Below are 20,080 nucleotides of genomic sequence, written 5' to 3'. Positions count from 1 at the left end.
CACCAGCCCACCTTGCAGAAGCGGTGCTTCTGCAATTACAACATATTCAAAGCATTTGCAACGTGGAGGGATCACTAGGTTGGTGCTAAGCGGCTCCGGCTAATGGAGATTTGGTGAAAGTCCCTATAGATATTCACAGCAAATTGCTCCAAGCAAAGCAGTAAGTCTGCCAAGTGTAGATGAAGTTGGAGGGCAACCAAAATGGTCAAAGGCCTGGAAACGATGCCTTATGAGGAACGGCTAAGGGAGCTGGGCATGTTTAGCCTGGAGAAGAGGAGGTTAAGGGGTGATATGATAGCCATGTTCAAATATATAAAAGGATGTCACATGGAGGAGGGAGAAAGGTTGTTTTCTGCTGCTCCAGAGAAGCGGACACGGAGCAATGGATCCAAACTACAAGAAAGAAGATTCCACCTAAACATTAGGAAGAACTTCCTGACAGTAAGAGCTGTTCGACAGTGGAATTTGCTGCCAAGGAGTGTGGTGGAGTCTCCTTCTTTGGAGGTCTTTAAGCAGAGGCTTGACAACCATATGTCAGGAGTGCTCTGATGGTGTTTCCTGCTTGGCAGGGGGTTGGACTCGATGGCCCTTGTGGTCTCTTCCAACTCTATGATTCTATGATTCTAAGTGATTCATCTCTCATTTGCACATTTTAATTACAGTCACCTGGGGCACATAATAAATTAATCTTACTTAGCGGGATTGCCTTGGCTTAAGCAGCCCTATTATTTTATTTATTTCAGAAACTGTTTCATTAACTGCTTTATTCGTCAACTATTTATTTCAGAAACTGCTTGATTGAAGTATATACATAAGTATATACTGAAGTATACAAAAAGTTTTTTTAAGCAGTTTACTATGTTTCAACATAAATCTGGAGGTCCATTCCTACCCCCATGGTTAATGTGGAAGCAGTGTCATGCAGTTCTGTGAAAGATGTACCGTATTTTCGCCCTATAGAACGCACCGTCCCATAAGGCGCACCTAGGTTTTTTGGGGGGAAATAAAGGGGGGAAATTTATTCCCCCCCCGGCACGGGGCTGGGACCCCAGCCGCCAGAACAGGCAACTCTCCGCAAGCCGCAGGAGCCCAGTGCCGGGCTCCCGTGCCTTGCGGAGAGCTGCGTGAAGTCTGGGCGCGCTGAGCTCAGCGCGCCCAGCCTTCGGCATGCAGGCAACTCTCCGCAAGCCGCAGGAGCCCAGCGCAGGGCTCCCGCACCTTGCAGAGAGCTTCCTGAAGCCTGGAGAGCTAGAGGGATCGGTGCACACTGACTCCTCTTGCTCTCCAGGCTTCAGCGAAAGCCTGCATTCGCCCCATAGGACGCACACACATTTCCCCTTCATTTTTGGAGGGGAAAAGGTGCGTCCTATGGGGCGAAAAATACGGTAGTCAAAACTTGTCCCTCAGCACTGGGATTCATATGTTATACCTACAATGCCAGTCCCTTATTCTTACCTTTAATGTTCTGCAGGACGGACAGGGAACCTGTGGCTCACCAGCTATGGCGAGGGGAGCATGAGTGGGGTGGCATCGCTCACTGCTGTGCCCACAGCATTGCCCCTCCCACTCAGCCCCGTGAGGCTATAGAGCAACATGGCCCTGCCTACACTGCCGCAGTCAAAGTAAATAAAAAAATTGTACAGTAACACCTTAGAGGCCAACAAAGTTTGTTCTGGGTATAAGCTTCTTCAGATATTTAATTTTAATATTTGGTAAGAGTAAGAACCTTTTCCTCTTTTAAGGAAAAATTAAAAAAATCCTTCCAGTAGCACCTTTAAGACCAACTAAGTTAGTTCTTGGTATGAGCTTTCGTGTGCAAGCACACTTCTTCAGATACACTGAAACAGAAGTTGCCAGATCCTTCTATATAGTGAGAAGGTGGGGAGGGGTATTACTCAGAAGGGTGGTGGGAATGGGAGATAGGCAGATAGCTGGGATGAGCCTGCTGACGACTCTTAACGACTGTAATGGGTCTTACAGGAAAAGGCAAGGGGTGAGAAGGTGAGAAATGGCTTAGTCATGTATAATGGGATAAGAATCCAATGTCTTTGTTCAAACCAGGTTTCTCCATGGTTTTAAGTTTGGTAATGAGTTGCAATTCAGCAGCTTCTCTTTCCAGTCTATTTCTGAAATTCCTTTGTAGTAAAACAGCTACTTTGAGATCTTGTATAGAATGTCCTGGGAGATTAAAGTGTTCTCCTACTGGTTTCTCTGTTTTGTGATTCTTGATGTCAGATTTATGTCCATTTATTCTTTGGCGTAAGGTTTGGCCTGTTTGTCCAATATAGAGAGCTGAAGGACACTGTTGGCATTTGATGCCATACACAATGTTAGATGATGAGCAATTGAATAGTCCCGAGATGGTATGTGTGATGTTGTTGGGGCCAGTAATGGTGTTGTCCGGGTGTATGTGGCAGCAAAGTTGGCATCTGGGTTTATTGCAGGCTCTGGTGCCAGTGTCCGTGTTAAGTCTGGTTGTAGTATTATTGTGGGTTAGGAGTTGTTTAAGATTGGGTGGCTGTCTGTAGGCAATGAAAGGTCTTCCTCCCAGAGCTTGAGAAAGAGAACTGTCATTGTCCAGGAGAGGTTGTAGATCTCTGATGATGCGTTGTACTGCATTGTAGTGCGTTGTACACTCTTTTAAGGAGTGTGATTTGCCAAGGAAATTCAGCATTCCAAGTTCATTCATGCTGTAGTTTATTTGTGTCAAAGTTAATTTCTATTTCAACCCAGCGGGCACAAGGGACATTGCTACGTCTGTGCTCGGCTCTTTGGGAGGCACCAATCAGAAGACTGCCAAAGCACCTTTCCTTCTCCTGCTCCCCCCCTAAGCTTTGGGAAGTGTGTTTTACAGGCTTTCCTTGGCTGTGCACACCAATTGTCTGCAGGAAACAGGTGCACACAGCCAAACAGAACAGCCTTTAACTCCCACTCATCAGCTGAAGTGCAAGGATTAAAGCTTGTGTTTGCCACAGGCAACTGTTCTCTGGGAACAGACACCCAAAGCCAGTGCAGAATTGTTGGCAGAGAGAAGCAAAGGGAATGATGATGATTTTGCATCCATTGCCCCGGGCACTCATGGCTCTGCAATCAGTACAGGTCCCACTTGTGCCCAGTAGGAGTGGAATCATTTTAATCACAAGTCAACAACACATGGACAATTTATACAGACAGACTGCTAACTGAGACTCCCTTTAAATCTAGTTCCTGGTGAAGATTTTGTTGGAACATGCCACATACCTGGCGGTTTGTCAGCTGTTATTTAAAAAAATTCTGGACTTCCAGCTCTGTTATTTAACAGTGTATCAAATTAAGCAGGATCAAATTAAGAGATTTCCACGGCCTTTCATTTTATTTTTCAAAAACAATCCTGTGCCTCAGGTCTTTATATATGATTATGCATTATTCCAAACTTATACTGAACTTAAATAATTATTTCCAACTAGACACTGTTTTTTTGTTTTTGTTTTACCTTCCGTGTCAGCACATGTAAATTAGTCTTGCGTGATCCCACGCCATTGTCTCTCATTAGTCCCAGTCAGCATGGTCAACAGTCAAGGAGGAAGGCAGATGTAGTCCAAACATCTGGAGAACACCTTGATGAAGACTGCCTTAGGGTGTTGATGGCCAAACTGTGGCTCAGCAAACACAGCTAGCAGACAAATATTTCTAGCATGGCTCTCAAGCAGTTGAAAGGATAAGTCCAGGTTACAAAAACCAGCACTGACATTTGGCCTTCAACCAAGACTGTAAGACTCTGGTCAAAAACTGTCAGGCTTTGGGGACTCAGCTTCCTTCCCACCTTTGGCGGTAGATAAGCAGGACAAAGAGAAGAGTCGCTTACCATTTAAAGAGTCTTTAATGATCACAGCAAAAGAACAAAGCAACCATTTTCGGAATGGTGGTGTTCCTAATTAAGGATTCCACCCACTTCCCCCCTAGCCACTTCTGCACCTTGCAACCCGATCTTGCAACCACTTTGCTTTCTGGGCTGCCGAGTCGGTTGACTCCCTCTCTCCCAGTTCTTCTCCTAGCTGTTCACCCCCCAGTTCGTGCCAACTTTTGTCTTCAGAACTATGTGCCTCTGCAAACCACTGTTCTAAATCTATACTGTTCCACTGCTCCTGGGCAGCTTCAGGATCCTGGTCAGGAGCAGGGGGAGGGGGAGGCTCCCACCATTCCTCATCAGAGCAGTACTTCTCAGCCTGGTCTCTGACAAAAACTAGCTTTCCTGGATGGATATTGCAAAAGGATGAGGGGGCTGGTGGCTGAAGGACCAAATTCCCATTCCTAAAATAAGCCCTAGTGCCAGAACATGCTGCTACAAATACCAACCCTCTAGACCTTTTTTGCTTTTTGGTTAGCAAAAATGCACTCATGCGAACAGCAGCTGTGGCCCAGGAGTCTCCAATTTCTGACCCCTCCAGGAAGACATGTCCCAGGATCACAGGGTGGCCATGTGTTCTGCTTTACAAAGGTCTGCTTTCCATTTGAAGGCATCCTATATTAGATGGGCTGTCCAGTCCATGTTCGCTTAAAGAACCCAGGGAAATGGGGGCTGGTTTGAAGTTGCCCACTGCCATGCGCATGTCCTAGTTTGCCTTCTTTTCTGGCCATGTGCAAATGGCAGGAGCACACACAGGAGGCCATTGTGCTACCATTGAGAAGCAGATAGCACAGGCTGCACAGGCAGTATGGGACATTGGCATTAGTGCACCAGCTATGCTGCCCAATGATGAACCGGAAGGAGCTAAGGCACTCTGGGTGTCTGGGAGGGAACACAGTTCCCCAAACACTCAACCGCCGCCCCCCCCAACTCAGAACTATCTGGACACCCCCTGAGGTAAAGAGACGTTATCGAAGAGGGAAGCAGGGCCTGGGAAGGCTTATGCCAAAGTGCAGGATTGATACCGGCCTACGGGTGGTGGGGACAGAAAAGGTGCTGCTCTTAACAAAATAGTTCCTGCCTTGACTTTAATAACTTTGGCCTTTGCTCCGTCTCGAGAGGGAGACAGGGTTCTAGGATTGAGGCTCTGTCAATGAGAAGGTCACCCACGATGGACAAGCTTATCCTCCCAGCCAATGATGACTAGAGAAGGCCCAACGGCTGCCACACATGAACAGAGTTTGTACCCTACAACACCTTACAAAACCTTCTGCGGTTTCCAGGGGTTCCCTAGCAAAAATGCCAGGCTTCCTCAGCAACTGAATCAGAGAAGAAAGGCAGAGGTTTAAAAGGCAGAGAGATTCAAAAAGAGAGTCAAAAAGCAACAGCAAAATTCAATTGCCTCTGTAGGCGGAAGCGGGGTCCTTCCCTTAGGTAGTAAAATATGTTGTGCAGGTCAAGCTGCTCTTTGGATAATTGTAAATTACATTCTCTTATTATTCCTCCATAAATATATCATAGACGCCCCCCGTCCTTATAGACCAGGGGTCCTCAAACTTTTTAAACAGGGGGCCAGTTCACTGTCCCTCAGACACTGTTGGGGGCCGGCTATAGTTTGAATTTTTTTTTAACAAATTCCTATGCACACTGCACATATTTTATTTGCAGTGCACAAAAAGATCCCTATCTGAAACTGCTGCAAGTCAGTGTAGGCAATACTGAGCTAGGTGGAACGATGGTTGGAAACTTGCTTAGGGCAAAAGGGTAGGAGGCTGAGGACATCTGGAGAGTGCGGCAGCTGGATCCAGCCAAAGCTCACTTCACCTGGAGCACTCAAAGTGGGGACATGCACGATCTGTTCTCTCCTCCTATTTCCCAATTCCCAAAGAAAGGGAAGCGAGAAGGAGGGTGGGCCGGGCTCACCCTTTTCTCCTTCCTTCCCACGGAACAAGCCAGCGGAGGGAGGGAGGGAGGGAGGCAGGCTGGAGGGCTGCTGCTGCTATCGCTGCTACCTCAGGAAGAAAAGGCACGGGAAAAGGGGGTGGGGGAAATGGCAGCCCTGCCCTGACTGGCTCCAAGGGGAGAGAGATCCAGCCAGGGACTCCCCGCTCACCACTGGAGACATAAGTACAGGAAAAGGAGCCGAGTTTCCCCCAGAGGAAGTGTGGGAGGGGCCTTGGAAGCATTGCCGAGAGCGAGGGGGATCGCAGGCTGAAGGGGAGAGGGGGAGAGTTAAAGCTCGAGGGGGAAAGAAGAAAGCTGACCCCCACCCCGGTCACCTGGGATCCCCTGCTCTCGCTTTCCCCAAACACTCCCAACCTGGAAAAACGAAAGCAGCCGAAGGGGAGATGGCGCAAAAGAACTCGACTCAACAGAGCTAGGAAAAGAAAATGTTCTGGAAAATAATAATAAAATATGTTGCTGCCGCCGCCAGGTTGAACCCCTGTGAGGATTGGGGCCCGGAACAGAAGGAAGAGAAGCAGCACCCGCCCCACTCCACAAAACAATTGCTGGGGAGCAATGGTGGCCAGCACCAGACACTGCTCTGTGGGGCTTTCAGCATGGCGCCTCCTCCTCCGAGGAGACCCGCAAGTGGCAGAGGCGGCTGCCAAGGTAGGGGCGCTGCGACACAGCCGGATCAGATCAACGGCCGCCTCGTTTGTTCATGAGCAAGGCCCTCAGAGGTTACCCTGGTTTCAAGCACGTTTCAGAGCTTGTAATGGAGAAATGGGGCAGCGGTGATCCTGCGCCTCCTTCCATCGGGAATAAGGCGGCAGCGCTGGCTCTGCCTGGGCGGGCGGGTTCAGGACCCTGGTGGGCCAGATGTGGTCTGCGGACTGTAGTTTGAGGACCCCTGTTATAGACTGATCATCTCAAAAGGGCTCTTACTGCACACTCTATGATCAGGAAACCCATCTAAGAAGTCTGAACTCACTAAACAGATTAATTGAATCTGTTTTGGTTTTAGGCATCCTCTTTGTTTTTGATGTGTACTTCCTCTGTCCTTAATTTGTCCAAACATCTAAGCAATTACCAGTCTATTTAGGAGATGCTGGCATGAGAGCTTTTCCTACTTCCGGTTCTATACTATGAATAGGAATGGGGGCAATCAATTTAGTTTACATTTAAAGGCAAACCTACCTAACTCGGACTTTCCAGAATAATGCACAAACTGAAACACAGCTATCCTCTAAAAGCTGCACTTCTCCAAATTTTGGAACCAAAAGAATACATACAAAAATACATATTTTAGGGTAGGTGTGCATAAAAATGCATATATTCATTAAAATAACATGAAAAATACATTATATTAGAGAAAACTGCTTTTCAAAAAAGTGTGTGTTAAGCAGAATTGCATATAAAAAGGTCTCTATTAAGAGAAATTCAGAGTAAAATGTTGGTGAATTTTTATGAGTTTTAAAAAATAAGCAAATCACAAAATGGTGTTGAAATATGGAGAACTGAACTTTCAGGACAGACAAAAGGCAGCCCTTCTTCACACAGCTCATGGTTAAACTATGGGACTTGCTCTCACAAGAGGCAATGGTGGCCACCAATTTTGGTGGCTTTAAAAGAGTATTAGACAAGTTTATGGATCCATGGGGTGTAGTGATTCAGAGCGGTAGATTTGTAATCTGGGGAACTGGGTTTGCTTCCCCGCTCCTCCACATGCAGCTGCTGGGTGACCTTGGGCCAGTCACACTTCTCTGAAGTCTCTCAGCCCCACTCACCTCACAGAGTGTTTCTTGTGGGGGAGGAAGGGAAAGGAGAATGTTAGCCGCTTTGAGACTCCTTCGGGTAGTGATAAAGTAGGATATCAAATCCAAACTCCTCTTCTTCTTCTTCTCCGCAGTCAGAGGCAGCATCCTTCTCAATGCCAGTTGCTGGGAGCCGCAGGTGGGCAGAGGGCGGCACTTGCGCTCAGGTCCTGCTCCCATCAGAGACATCTGGTTGGCCACTGTGAGAACAGGAAGCTGGACTAGATAACCCATGGGCCTGATCCAGCAGGACTCTTCTTATGTTCAGGAGCTTCAAATTCCAAAATGCACCCTACCTATACAAACAGATCCATAGGGTGGGCCTCCCTCCGATATTATAATCATGAAAACAGCACCTCAAACAAGGGTGAGGAACCTCAGTTAGACCCAGCAGGGATCCTAATGTTGGCCACAAGATGGTTCTTCCCCAGCCCTGCCCACCTGCTTCATATCTGACATCAAACATTAACGTTTTTTCCTCTGGGATCAGAGCCTGCATTTGGCACCTTAAAAATTTGCTACCATTTGTCAGCCGATCCTTGCCTATCCCTGCCAAAATGGGGAGGGGGCTACATTCAGCACTGAATTTAAAGATTTGTTATTTTATGTAAATTGCTTTGGGAGTTCTTGCTAGGCCAGCAAAGTAGCATAAAAATGTATTTATAAATAAAATAGATAAAGAGGTTCCAGGTTAAAGGGCCTGGATGGGAGATCCCCTGGGAACCACATGAAGAACATGGTGTTTCATGGTGGAAGAAATGTGGGATATGAAAGAAGGAGGGAAGGAAGGAAACCTTTAAAGTGTTAGTAAAGTGACAGAGCTTAACTGTAATCTATGCCATTTTAAAGCCTGTGCTTTGTAGTTGGGGGGTGGGGGGTGGAAGAAGGTGGTGGAAGAATCAAACTGCCATTATCCCATCACAGGAACACAGGAAGCTGCCTTATACCAAGTAAGACTGTTGGTCCACACTGACCAGGATTTCAGGCATCCCCACCAGGAGATGCCATTGAAGACGGAACCTTCTGCATGCAAAGCAGATGCTCTGTCCCTGAGCTATGGCCCTGGCATGTCAAATGACCAGCAAATAATTAAAAAATGGTGACCATGGTGACCAAGGAAATGAGCTGTAAACTAGAAGTCCCCAGATCAAAACTCACTTCTGCCATGAACAACTATATAGGCAGGTCTCTCTCTCAATCCCCTCCCTCTCACAAACTATGTAGCATTTCACAGGTTGTTATCATGTTTATTTTATTGATTGATAGAAAAAAATAGTTATATACTGCTGTATCATAAAGATATATCACAGCAGGTTACAACAATATAAAAACATAAAACCAAATAATAATATCATAAAGAGTTAAAAGCAAGTTAAGGGCAAAAATAAAATAAAAACAAGTACTGAGTTCTCATATGCCCTAACACTCTATTGAATAAATGCTATACAGGAGGGACACTCTACCCTGCACCGGCATGCCTTCCATACATTTCAATGTGATCTGAACAGCAGAGCTTCCAAGCAGCTTGAGCCCCCCAGGAAGCAGCCCCAGGCAACTGCACAGAAGGAACAAGGGCACTGTCAAGAGGATAAGCCCCAGTCGGAAACAGCAGCTTCCCTATGGGAACCAATTGCTGCGGAATAACAGCAAAGAGGAAGGCTGCATTCAAGCTGAGCTCCTGGACTTCTCTAATCATCTGACAGGCCACTCTGGAAAATAGGGTGCTGAACTTGGTGGCCCTTTGGTCTGATCCACCAGGGCTTAGGAACACCTTTTTTGGTATATCACTGTGGGTTAAACCACAGAGGCTAGGACTTGCTGATCAGAAGGTTCGAATCCCCACGATGGGGTCCCTTTACCTTTACCTATACAACTTTGAACCAAGATACTGGGGGGAAATACGTCCAACCCCGACCTCCCTGACCAGCCACTGCAAGAGCATCCTGTGAAGCCCATCCAAAGATTCCTTCTGGAGGATGCTAGAACTGGTCCACTTCCTTGGAACTCCCTTGCACTGCACATCAGACAAACACCTCCTGTAAGGTGTTCCTGATTTTTAATACTATAGAATCATAGAAATGTAGAGTTGGAAGGAATCTCAGGGTCATCCAGTACAACCTCCTGCAATGCAGGAAGCTCAGCTAGATTTTTTAACCAACCTCTGCTTAAAAGCCTCCAGTGAAGGGAGCTGGGCATGTTTAGCCTGGAGAAGAGGAGGTTAAGGGGTGATATGACAGCCATGTTCAAATATATAAAAGGATGTCACATAGAGGAGGGAGAAAGGTTGTTTTCTGCTGCTCCAGAGAAGCGGACACGGAGCAATGGATCCAAACTACAAGAAAGAAGATTCCACCTAAACATTAGGAAGAACTTCCTGACAGTAAGAGCTGTTTGACAGTGGAATTTGCTGCCAAGGAGTGTGGTGGAGTCTCCTTCTTTGGAGGTCTTTAAGCAGAGGCTTGACAACCATATGTCAGGAGTGCTCTGATGGTGTTTCCTGCTTGGCAGGGGGTTGGACTCGATGGCCCTTGTGGTCTCTTCCAACTCTATGATTCTATGATTCTATGAAGGAGAGTCCACAACCTACCAAGCAGTGACTAGGGGGACTACATTGGTCCCCAACATGTTTCCAGTAAATTAGAGTATTAAAGTATTAATCTCTGGTACCTCCTTCCCAAAGCCTGGGAAGCTTTTGCTCGGCTTAAGGAAGGAGGCACAATGCTCACATGAGACATCACAATGTCACGACGGCACCCCAACCCCATTGCCCTCACAAGCTGGCATCTCTGGCCCTGTTCCCCTACAAAAAAATTCACTGCACGCCCCGAGGGAGACTGTCCCACTGTCAAACCACTCTAATGGTCAGAAAGTTTTTTTCAAATGCTTAGTTGGAATCTCCTTTCTTGTAACTTGAAGCCATTGGTTCAGGTCCTAGCTCTGGAACAGGAGAAAACAAGCTTACTTAATCCTCCATGCTATCCTATCTCCTCTCAATCTCTTTTCCATACTAAACATTTCCAGCTCCTTCAACTGTTCCTCACAAGGCTTGGTTTCCAAACCCTGGATCATATTGTTCGTCCTGCTCTGCACACCTTCCAGCTTGTCAACATCCTTCTTAAATTGTGGTGCCCAGAACTGGACACAGTATTCCATGTGTGTTTTGACCAAGTGGTAATATGACTTCCCTTGATCTGGATACTAGACTTCTGTTGATGCAGCCTAGAATAGAATTAGCTTTTTTTGCTGCTGCATCTGTGGACTCATGTTCAGCTTGTGGTCCACCAAGACCCCTAGATCCTTTTCACATGTACTGTTAGTAAGCCAGGTGTCCCCCATCTTATATTTGTGTATTTGATTCTCCCCACCTAAGTGCAGAACCTGACATTTGTCCCTATTGAAATTATTTCCATTAGCTTGGGCCCAGTTCTCCAATCTGTTAAGGTCATTTTGAATTCTGATTCTGTCTTTTGCAGCATTAGCTACCCCTCCCAGTTTGGTGTCATCTGCAAATTTGATGAGCATGCTCCCAATATTATTTTAAATTTTGTATATTTATATTGGTTTTTATATATTGAATTGTTTTAACTGTTTTCAGTTGTGCAACGGTTTCATATATGACTTATTAGATTGTAAATGGCTTCGGAATGCCTTCTTGGAAGGGATTCTTAAAAGAAAGAAAGAGCTTTTGCCTGCCCGCAAGAATTGACCAAACATTTCCCTGCTCTCTTATACAGAAGTTCCCCAGGCGCTGCTCCGACCAAGGCTTGCTTAAGCGGCGGAGAATCCGCTTAGAGTGCAAAGCGCGCGTGTCCGCAGGATCTCCAGAGTGTGGAGTCCCCTCCACAGGCGGACGCGGGTGAGGCATCCCGGCTTCCTTGCCAAGGTTCCCGAGCGGAAGAGGGAGAAGAGGGTGGCGCTTCTGTCCAGGGGATCCGCGGGGAGGGGGAGGGGGAGGCTTGGCTCTCGCTCCTCGGAGATCCCCGGCTGGCGCGCGCCGAGGAGCGGGGAGGTCGCCGGCCAAAGGAGAGCTGAGACGCTCGGAAGGAGGGGAAGGAAAGGGGGTCCCCGCCCGCCCCCTCCGGACTCACCTGGCCGGTCGGCCTGCGCAGGCAGCGCCCCGAAGAGCAGCAGCAGCAGCCAGCAGCTCCGCGCGGCCCGCACCATCCCCATCCCCGCGCCCGGATCGGGGCTCCGAGCAGCGGCCCTCCGCTTCTGGAGCGTGCGCGGCGCGGCCTCCCAGTCCCGGGACCACCCCCGGGGAGGAGCCGGCTCCTCCCCGCCCGCCCGCCCGCCCGAGGGCAGGACGACGAAGCGGGGAAGAGCGGGAGGGCCAGCGGCCCAAGAGGTCCGGCCGGCGGGCCGGCGGAGCAGCGCAGCCGCCGACGAGAGGACTCTCCCGACATGGACCCGCGGAGCCCCGCCAAACGCGCGTCCCCTTGGAATGCGCCCTCGAGCCGCCGCCGCCTCCGTTCGCTTGGCTGTTCTGTTCTGCTTGGAGGGTTGGAATATTCCTGGAGCCCCAGATTAAAAAAAAAAAGTCTTTTTAAAAAAGGAAATACATATATAACTGAAGGCAAATTAGCCAAGGCTTGGTAGGCATTTACTGATCTGAAATATTAACGATTGAAAGACCATAGTACAGTGGTACCTCAGGTTACAGGCGCTTCGGGTTACAGACTCCGCTAACCCAGAAATAGTACCTGGGGTTAAGAACTTTGCTTCAGAATGAGAACAGAAATCGCACGGGGGTCGCACAGCAGCAGCAGGAGGCCCCATTAGCTAAAGTGGTGCTTCAGGTTAAGAACAGTTTCAGGTTAAGAACGGACCTCCAGAACGAATTAAGTACTTAACCCGAGGTACCACTGTACCGTGTTTCTACTCAGCTCGTTTAAGAACACAAGAAGCCTTGGGTTAGATCAGGGATTGAAAACCTGAAACAAAAATGCATTTATAAGAGGGGGAACTGTTTGCAAAAATGTGTCTTATTAGATGAAATGCTTACAAAAATGCTGTTGAATTTTATGGCAAACAATTCAAAAATATGGTGAACTAAACTGGAAAGAACTGAAGGAAACTAAACTTGAGAGATCCAGCCATCCCTAGTATGAAAGAGGGAGAATTTAGGTTCCTGTGTGGGCATTAAGGTGTTGGGGGAAGAGCAGCCTTTCATTCAGTACTTCTCAAACTGGTGGCCCACAAAGAGAGGAACAAGGAGTTCACTGACCTAATACTGTCAGTTGACTACTCACTGTGGAACATTAGGCATTTGGCAATTTAGCTATGAAGCTAAGAACGCCCTTGAGGAGGTACCCTTTTTAATCGCATCTTCTGTCTGATAGCAAAGATGACAATGAAATGCCTCTTGCTTCCCTATGGTGTGGCTATCTGGAGACACACAACAACAAACAAACAGCTTATCTCCTGCCCAGCCTTGCACTTCCTGCCACCAGCTAAAAACTGGATCTTCCTTTGTGTACAGACATTTTCTGTGTTTGTCTTATTTGTCTAAGTGGCATATGGTTGGGTGCTGCTGAGACAGGATGGTCCTTTGGTCTGATGCAACAGCAGCACACTTCTGAAGTTCTAAATTTAACTTTAAAGAAACAACATCTGGAGCTGTTTGGGCTTTCATCATTCAAATGTACAGAACCACCCCTCCCTCACAAGTCAAAACAAGGGCCTCATTCCCTTCCAGACAGCATTCTTGGGTCCTTATTCCAGTGGTGGGCAACCAGAGTGAAAAAAGTAAGCAGAGCAAAGAATGTGACCTTTCTACAGCGAGTTGCAGTCACACAAAAGCAAGATGGTTCAATGCACACACCTCTGCTTATCCTCTGTCCAGGCAAGCAAGAGGCAGCATCACAATACAGTGGTGCCCCGCAAGACGAATGCCTCGCAAGACGAAAAACTCGCTAGACGAAAGGGTTTTGCGTTTTTTGAGTCGTTCCGCAAGACGAATTTCCCTATGGGCTTGCTTCGCAAGACGAAACGTCTTGCGAGTTTGTTTCCTTTTTCTTTAAGCTGCTAAGCCGTTAATAGCCGCTAAGCCGTTAATAGCCGCTAAGCCGCTAATAGCCGTGCTTCGCAAGACGAAAAAACCGCAAGACGAAGAGACTCGTGGAATGGATTAATTTCATTTTGCGAGGCACCACTGTATAATGTGCACTGTGCAGAGAATAGAGCAGGAAGATTACTTCTGCTGATCTGGACACTATACTTTTATTCATGCTGCAGCCTAGAATAGCATTTGCTGCTGCATCACACTGTTGATTCATGTTAAGCTTGTCTGCCAAGACCCCTAGATCCTTTTTATGGTACTACTGGCAAGCCAGATGTCACCCATCTTATATTTGTAAGTGTAGAACCTGTTGAATTTCATTTTCTTACATTGGGGCTAGGTCTCCAATCTGTTAAGAGCATTTTCAATCCTGATTCTGTATTCTGCATTAGCTACCCTTCCTAACAGATCCTGAAGCTGAGGCTCCAATACTTTGGCCACCTCATGAGAAGAGCAGACTCCCTGGAAAAGACCCTGATGTTGGGAAAGATGGAGGGCACAAGGAGAAGGGGACGACAGAGGACGAGATGGTTGGACAGTGTTTTCGAAGCCACAAACATGAGTCTGACCAAACTGCGGGAGGCAGTGGAAGACAGAAGTACCTGGCGTGCTCTAGTCCATGGGGTCACGAAGAGTCGGACACGACTAAACAACAACAACAACCCTTCCTAATTTGGTGTCATCTGCAAATTTGATGAGTATTCCTTCAATTCCTTCATCCAAATCATTTATAAAGATGTTGAACAACAATGGGAATATGCAGAACCCTGCAGCACCCAACTTGTCATTTCCACCCCCAAGAAGACGAGGAACCATTAAGGAGAATTCTTTGGATTTGGTCAGTAAACCAGATACAAATCCACCTAATATGGATTGAGAGCCAGTGTGGTGTAGTGGTTAAGAGTGGTGGACTTGTAATCTGGTGAACCGGGTTCGATTCCCCGCTCCTCCACATGCAGCTGCTGGGTGACCTTGGGCTAGTCACACTTCTCTGAAGTCTCTCAGCCCCACTCACCTCACATAGTATTTGTTGTGGGGGAGGACGGGAAAAGGAGATTGTTAGCCGCTTTGAGACTCCTTAAAGGTTAGTGAAAGGCGGGATATCAAGTCCAAACTCTTCTCCTTCTTCTAATAGTTACATTATCCAGCCCACATTCTACCAGCTTCTCTGCAATAATATAATGGACTTTGTCAAAAGCGTTGGTGAAATCACAATATACTACATCCACAGCTTTCCCCTGATCCACTAAACTTGTAACTCTTATAAAAAAATAATGAGATTCATCTGGTATGATTTGTTTTTGAGAAACCTTTGCTGGGTTTTTCTAATCACAGCATCCTTTTCCAGTGCTTACAGACTGAGTGTTTAAGTATCTGTTAACAGGAAGCCATTAAAAGCAAAACAAGTAAACTAATAAGAAATATTTGTTGTTTAGTCGTTTAGTTGTGTCTGACTCTTTGTAACCCCATGGACCAGCACATGCCAGGTACTTCTGTCTTCCACTGCCTCCCGCAGTTTGGTCAAACTCGTGCTGGTAGCTTTGAGAACACTGTCCAACCATCTCGTCCCCTTCTCCTTGTGCCCTCCATCTTTCCCAACATCAGGGTCTTTTCCAGGGAGTCTTCTCTTTTCATGAGGTGGCCAAAGTATTGGAGCCTCAGCTTCAAGATCTGTCCTTCCAGTGAGCACTCAGGGCTGATCTCCTTAAGAATGGATAGGTTTGATCTTCTTGCAGTCCATAATTCTTGCAGCACCATAATTCAAAAGCATCAATTCTTCAGCGATCAGCCTTCTTTATGGTCCAGCTCTCACTTCCATACATCACCACTGGGAAAACCATGGCTCTAACTATACGGACCTTTGTCGGCAAGGTGATGTCTCTGCTTTTTAAGATGCTATCTAGGTTTGTCATTGCTTTTCTCCCAAGAAGCAGGCGTCTTTTAATTTCGTGGCTGCTGTCACCATCTGCAGTGATCATGGAGCCCAAGAAAGTAAAATCTCTCACTACCTCCATTTCTTCCCCTTCTATTTGCCAGGAGGTGATGGGACCAGTGGCCATGATCTTCGTTTTTTTGATGTTGAGCTTCAGACCATATTTTGCGCTCTCCTCTTTTCACCCTCATTAAAAGGTTCTTTAATTCCTCCTCACTTTCTGCCATCAAGGTTGTATCATCTGCATAACTGAGGTTGTTGATATTTCTTCTGGCAATCTTAATTCAGCTCAGCCTTTCGCATGATGAATTCTGCATATAAGTTAAATAAGCAGGGAGCCTTGTCGTACTCCTTTCCCAATTTTGAACCAATCAGTTGTTCCATATCCAGTTCTAACTGTAGCTTCTTGTCCCACATAGAGATTTCTCAGGAGACAGATGAGGTGATCAGGCACTCCCATTTCTTTAAGAACTTGCCATAGTTTGCTGTGGTCGACACAGTCAAAGGCTTTTGCATAGTCAATGAAGCAGAAGTAGATGTCTTTCTGGAACTCTCTAGCTTTCTCCATAATCCAGTGCATGTTTGCAATTTGGTCTCTGGTTCTTCTGCCCCTTCGAAATCCAGCTTGCACTTCTGGGAGTTCTTGGTCCACATACTGCTTAAGCCTGCCTTGTAGAATTTTAAGCATAACCCATAACCTTGCTAGCGTGTGAAATGAGTGCAATTGTGCGGTAGTTGGAACATTCTTTGGCACTGCCCTTCTTTGGGATTGGGATGTAGACTGATCTTCTCCAATCCTCTGGCCACTGCTGAGTTTTCCAAACTTGCTGGCATATTGAGTGTAGCACCTTAACATCATCATCTTTTAAAATTTTAAATAGTTCAGCTGGAGTATCATCACTTCCACAATATAGCTGCAATTAAAAGATGAGTGCCAGCATAAAACTATGGGCTCACATGGGAGCAGGCAGTCCTTCTTATAATCTGCTCCCAAACTGCTTGTGGCTTTAAAGGTCAAAAAAAGCACTTTGAGTGCAGAAAGAAATTGGCAACCAACACAACTGGCACAGATTGTGAACATACACAATCTGAACTTCAAAGTCCCTGCTCCTCTTCCTTAGTCTTTAATTCTTAAACCAGACCGGGTGCATACACACTAATCCATCTGTAGCACCCAAATGTAATTTTTCTCTCTCCAGAATCATTCATGCTCCTTCTTAATAAGTTTTATTCAGTCTAGGTTGATTCTGCATCCTGCCATCCACAAGGGTGGGTGTGGCTACTCAATATGCATTTGGAAAATCCTCCCCTTGATTAGGTGAACCACATCTTTTCCTCCTTGCAAATGTCCCAGGTGAAGAAGGAAGTAGTGATTGGGATCTTGGTATACACTCACCACCCGCAACTTCATTTGGCAGGCATGGATACACCCACCCATTTCTGTACTGCTAGCATCTGTTTTCAAATGGACACCCTGCAGGATAATTCAGGACCAACCTGGTATGATTTTGTATTTTCAGAATATGTGTGGACTATGAAGAAAAGAACAAGTACCCAGTCTACATTGATTCTAGAATAAAATGTCATGTGTAAGCAGACATGTGTAATCCCTTCAAATCATAGGCACCAACTCCTAGAGGTTGAGGTCCCTTCACCGCCCCCCATTTGCCATTCAAATGGAACATGTGCTGCGTCTTGTGATCAATTATGCAAAGAGGGGCTTACCTGCCCCCCATATATTTTATTCAAGCTGCCCCCCTGCTTCAAATAGAGAATTCTCCTCTGCAAAGTAGGACACTTACACCCTACACACATGTGGAAGGCAGCAGACCAGGCAGCAGGGATGCAGCAGAGGTGTTGCGCACTGCACATGCCTCGCTGTCCCTGTCACCCAATTGTATGAGGGTGAATACCTGAACAGGGTTTCCATCTCTGCAGCCACAACTTCATCTGTAGGTTTACTTCATGAATGCCTCTAAAACCACATGCTACTCACCCTGGGGCCTTATCTGGTAGGGAAAGTAGATGGTTCTGCTTTGAGCTCTAAAGCAAGTTTTAGAAAGCTAGTTATTAGAACTGGTGATCCAAGGATTAGTTGGCCACCAATGCATTACTACAGAAGTCCCTGACCTTTTTGCTTCCATGGACATGTTTAGATAGCTAAGAAACTGTCATGGGCACCACAAAATACCAATTTCAGCAGAAGAAAAACTGGCAGTCTAAACACCTACACATGCCATAAAATAAATATAACATGGACAAATAGCCCCCCAAAAACAACAACAACCCCACAGGCAGCCCGACCCTCCACCCTCAGGAGTGGATCTACTGTGAAACTAGTGAAGCCCTTCAGAGCCCTTAATCCTGGAGGGGCCCCAGAAGCACCATGGTTGGGGGCTCCAGTGTTTCTAGGTGAGTGGCATAAATCAATAAAGTGTATGCTTTGGATGCACAATGGTTAATTCTCTGGCATCTCTGATTAAAATATAGCTGGACTGGGAAATACCTGAGTTCAAATGGACTTGTACTTAGCCATTATTGTTTCTCTGTATGTATGACAATATTAACATGCAGTCCTGTGCAACTTTATCTAGGATAAAAACCCAATAACAGAAGTGTGGGCAAACCCTCGGAGTAAACACGAGTAATTCATGCTTACTTGCCATTCAGCCCAAAAGATAATGCAGAATGGTGTGATCTTATCATAGCCAGGACCTTTTGATGGGTATTGAGAAGCACATCAATAGAAATTAGACCATCAACTAGAGAGATACGAGTGTGGCCAGTAGGTGCATCTGAGCAACTTCAAGATTGCTTTCGGAGCACCGAGTGGTCGCTTTTTGTGGAGAATAATGTGGACACATACGCTTCAACAGTACTGTTCTACGTTAAAAGCTGCATTGATGTTGTCACTACCACCAAACAAATACGGGTGTTCCCTAACAACAAGCCCTGGCTAAACAGGGATGTGTATCTTCTGTTAAAGGCAAGAAATGCTGCTTTTCACTCTGGTGATGCGCAACAGTATAGAGAAGCCAGAGCCAAATTGAAAAAGGGCATTAGGAACGCCAAAGCTATGTACTGCCGGAGGATCGAAAAACATTTTGAGAGCTCCGACCCTCGTCGAGTATGGCAAGGCCTGCGACAAATTACAGGGCAAAATATTAAAAACGAACTGGCTAGCAGCAGTGCGCACCTGGCTGATCAACTGAATCAATTTTTTAGTCGCTTTGAGGTGGGAACTGGAACTACCGTCACTACAGCATTGGCTACCAGCACATCATCAGAAACTACTACTGATAGACAACCATTTTTATTACAGACCTGTGACGTACAACGTGCCTTTCGGAGCATTAACATTAGGAAGGCAGCTGGACCGGATGGAATCATGGGACGGGCTATTAGGGACTGCGCTGCAGAATTAGCTGGTGTGTTTACGGACATTTTTAACCTATCCCTGTTGCAGGGTTCTGTCCCTACCTGCCTGAAGACATCGATTATAGTGCCAGTCCCCAAGCAGTCAGTGGTGGTATCTCTCAATGACTATAGACCAATAGCCTTAACATCTGTCGTTATGAAATGTTTTGAGAGATTGGTGCTAGATCATATTAAGGCTGGTCTTCCATCCATTAGAAGCACATCAGTAGAAATAGATCTACTGATGATGCTATTTCCATCGCTGTCCATACTGTACTGAGTCATCTAGAACGACAGGGAACCTACGCAAGGCTGTTGTTTGTGGACTACAGTTCTGCCTTCAATACAATTCTGCCAGACAGGTTATTTCTTAAAATGACCAATTTGGGTATACATCAGAAGATCTGTCTGTGGGTAAGGAATTTCCTGACTGATAGGCCGCAGACAGTGAGAATGGGCCCTTACTATTCTTCTACTCTAGTATTAAGCACAGGAGCCCCTCAGGGATGTGTGCTAAGTCCCTTTCTCTATTCCCTGTACACATTTGATTGCACCCCACTGTATAAGTCCAACACAATCATCAAATTTGCGGATGATACAGCAGTGGTGGGGCTCATTAGTGAGAACGATGAGACTGCTTATAGGAAAGAAGTACAGGGGTTAATTCAATGGTGTAAAGAAAACAATCTTATGCTTAACACCAAAAAAACCAAAGAACTCATAATTGACTTTAGGAGAAAGAAAAGTGTATTTTTACCATTGCACATAAATGGCGAGGAGGTGGAGAGGGTTGGTAGTTTTAAATACCTGGGCATTTACATCTCTGAGGACCTCTCATGGACTGCAAATATTAATATGGTTGTGAGGAAGGTGCAGGGGAGGTTGTATTTCCTGAGAATGCTCAGGGGACTGAATCTATCTCAGCACCTACTTCTGTCCTATTATCACAGTACCATCGAGAGTGTCTTAACCTATAGTATATTATCGTGGTATGGGAGCAGCTCTGAAACGGATAAAAAAGCTTTACA

The 20,080-nt window shown here is 46.3% G+C and overlaps 2 protein-coding genes across 3 annotated transcripts in view; one reads left to right on the top strand and one right to left on the bottom strand.

The window, feature by feature from the left end:
* Nucleotides 1-11,881, bottom strand: part of ADAM9 (ADAM metallopeptidase domain 9) — a 96,502-nt gene extending 84,621 nt beyond the window's left edge. Inside the window, exon 1 of one of the 2 annotated variants that reach the window (XM_080982369.1) lies at nucleotides 11,733-11,881. In XM_080982369.1, coding sequence (XP_080838495.1) covers nucleotides 11,733-11,814 — 82 coding nt within the window. In that variant the 5' untranslated portion in view covers nucleotides 11,815-11,881. The remainder of the gene's footprint in view (nucleotides 1-11,732) is intronic. The other variant, XM_080982368.1, reaches the window with a different exon arrangement.
* The window catches only part of LOC308464206 (craniofacial development protein 2-like), a gene marked incomplete at its 3' end in the record, with an annotated part of 461,435 nt that overhangs the window by 58,301 nt on the left and 383,054 nt on the right, over nucleotides 1-20,080 (top strand). The window lies entirely within an intron of this gene.

Source organism: Podarcis pityusensis (genome assembly GCF_964106645.2).
Source record: "Podarcis pityusensis genome assembly, chromosome: 15".
NCBI classification, from domain to species: domain Eukaryota; kingdom Metazoa; phylum Chordata; class Lepidosauria; order Squamata; family Lacertidae; genus Podarcis; species Podarcis pityusensis.
This window is presented reverse-complemented; position numbering and strand designations above follow the sequence as displayed.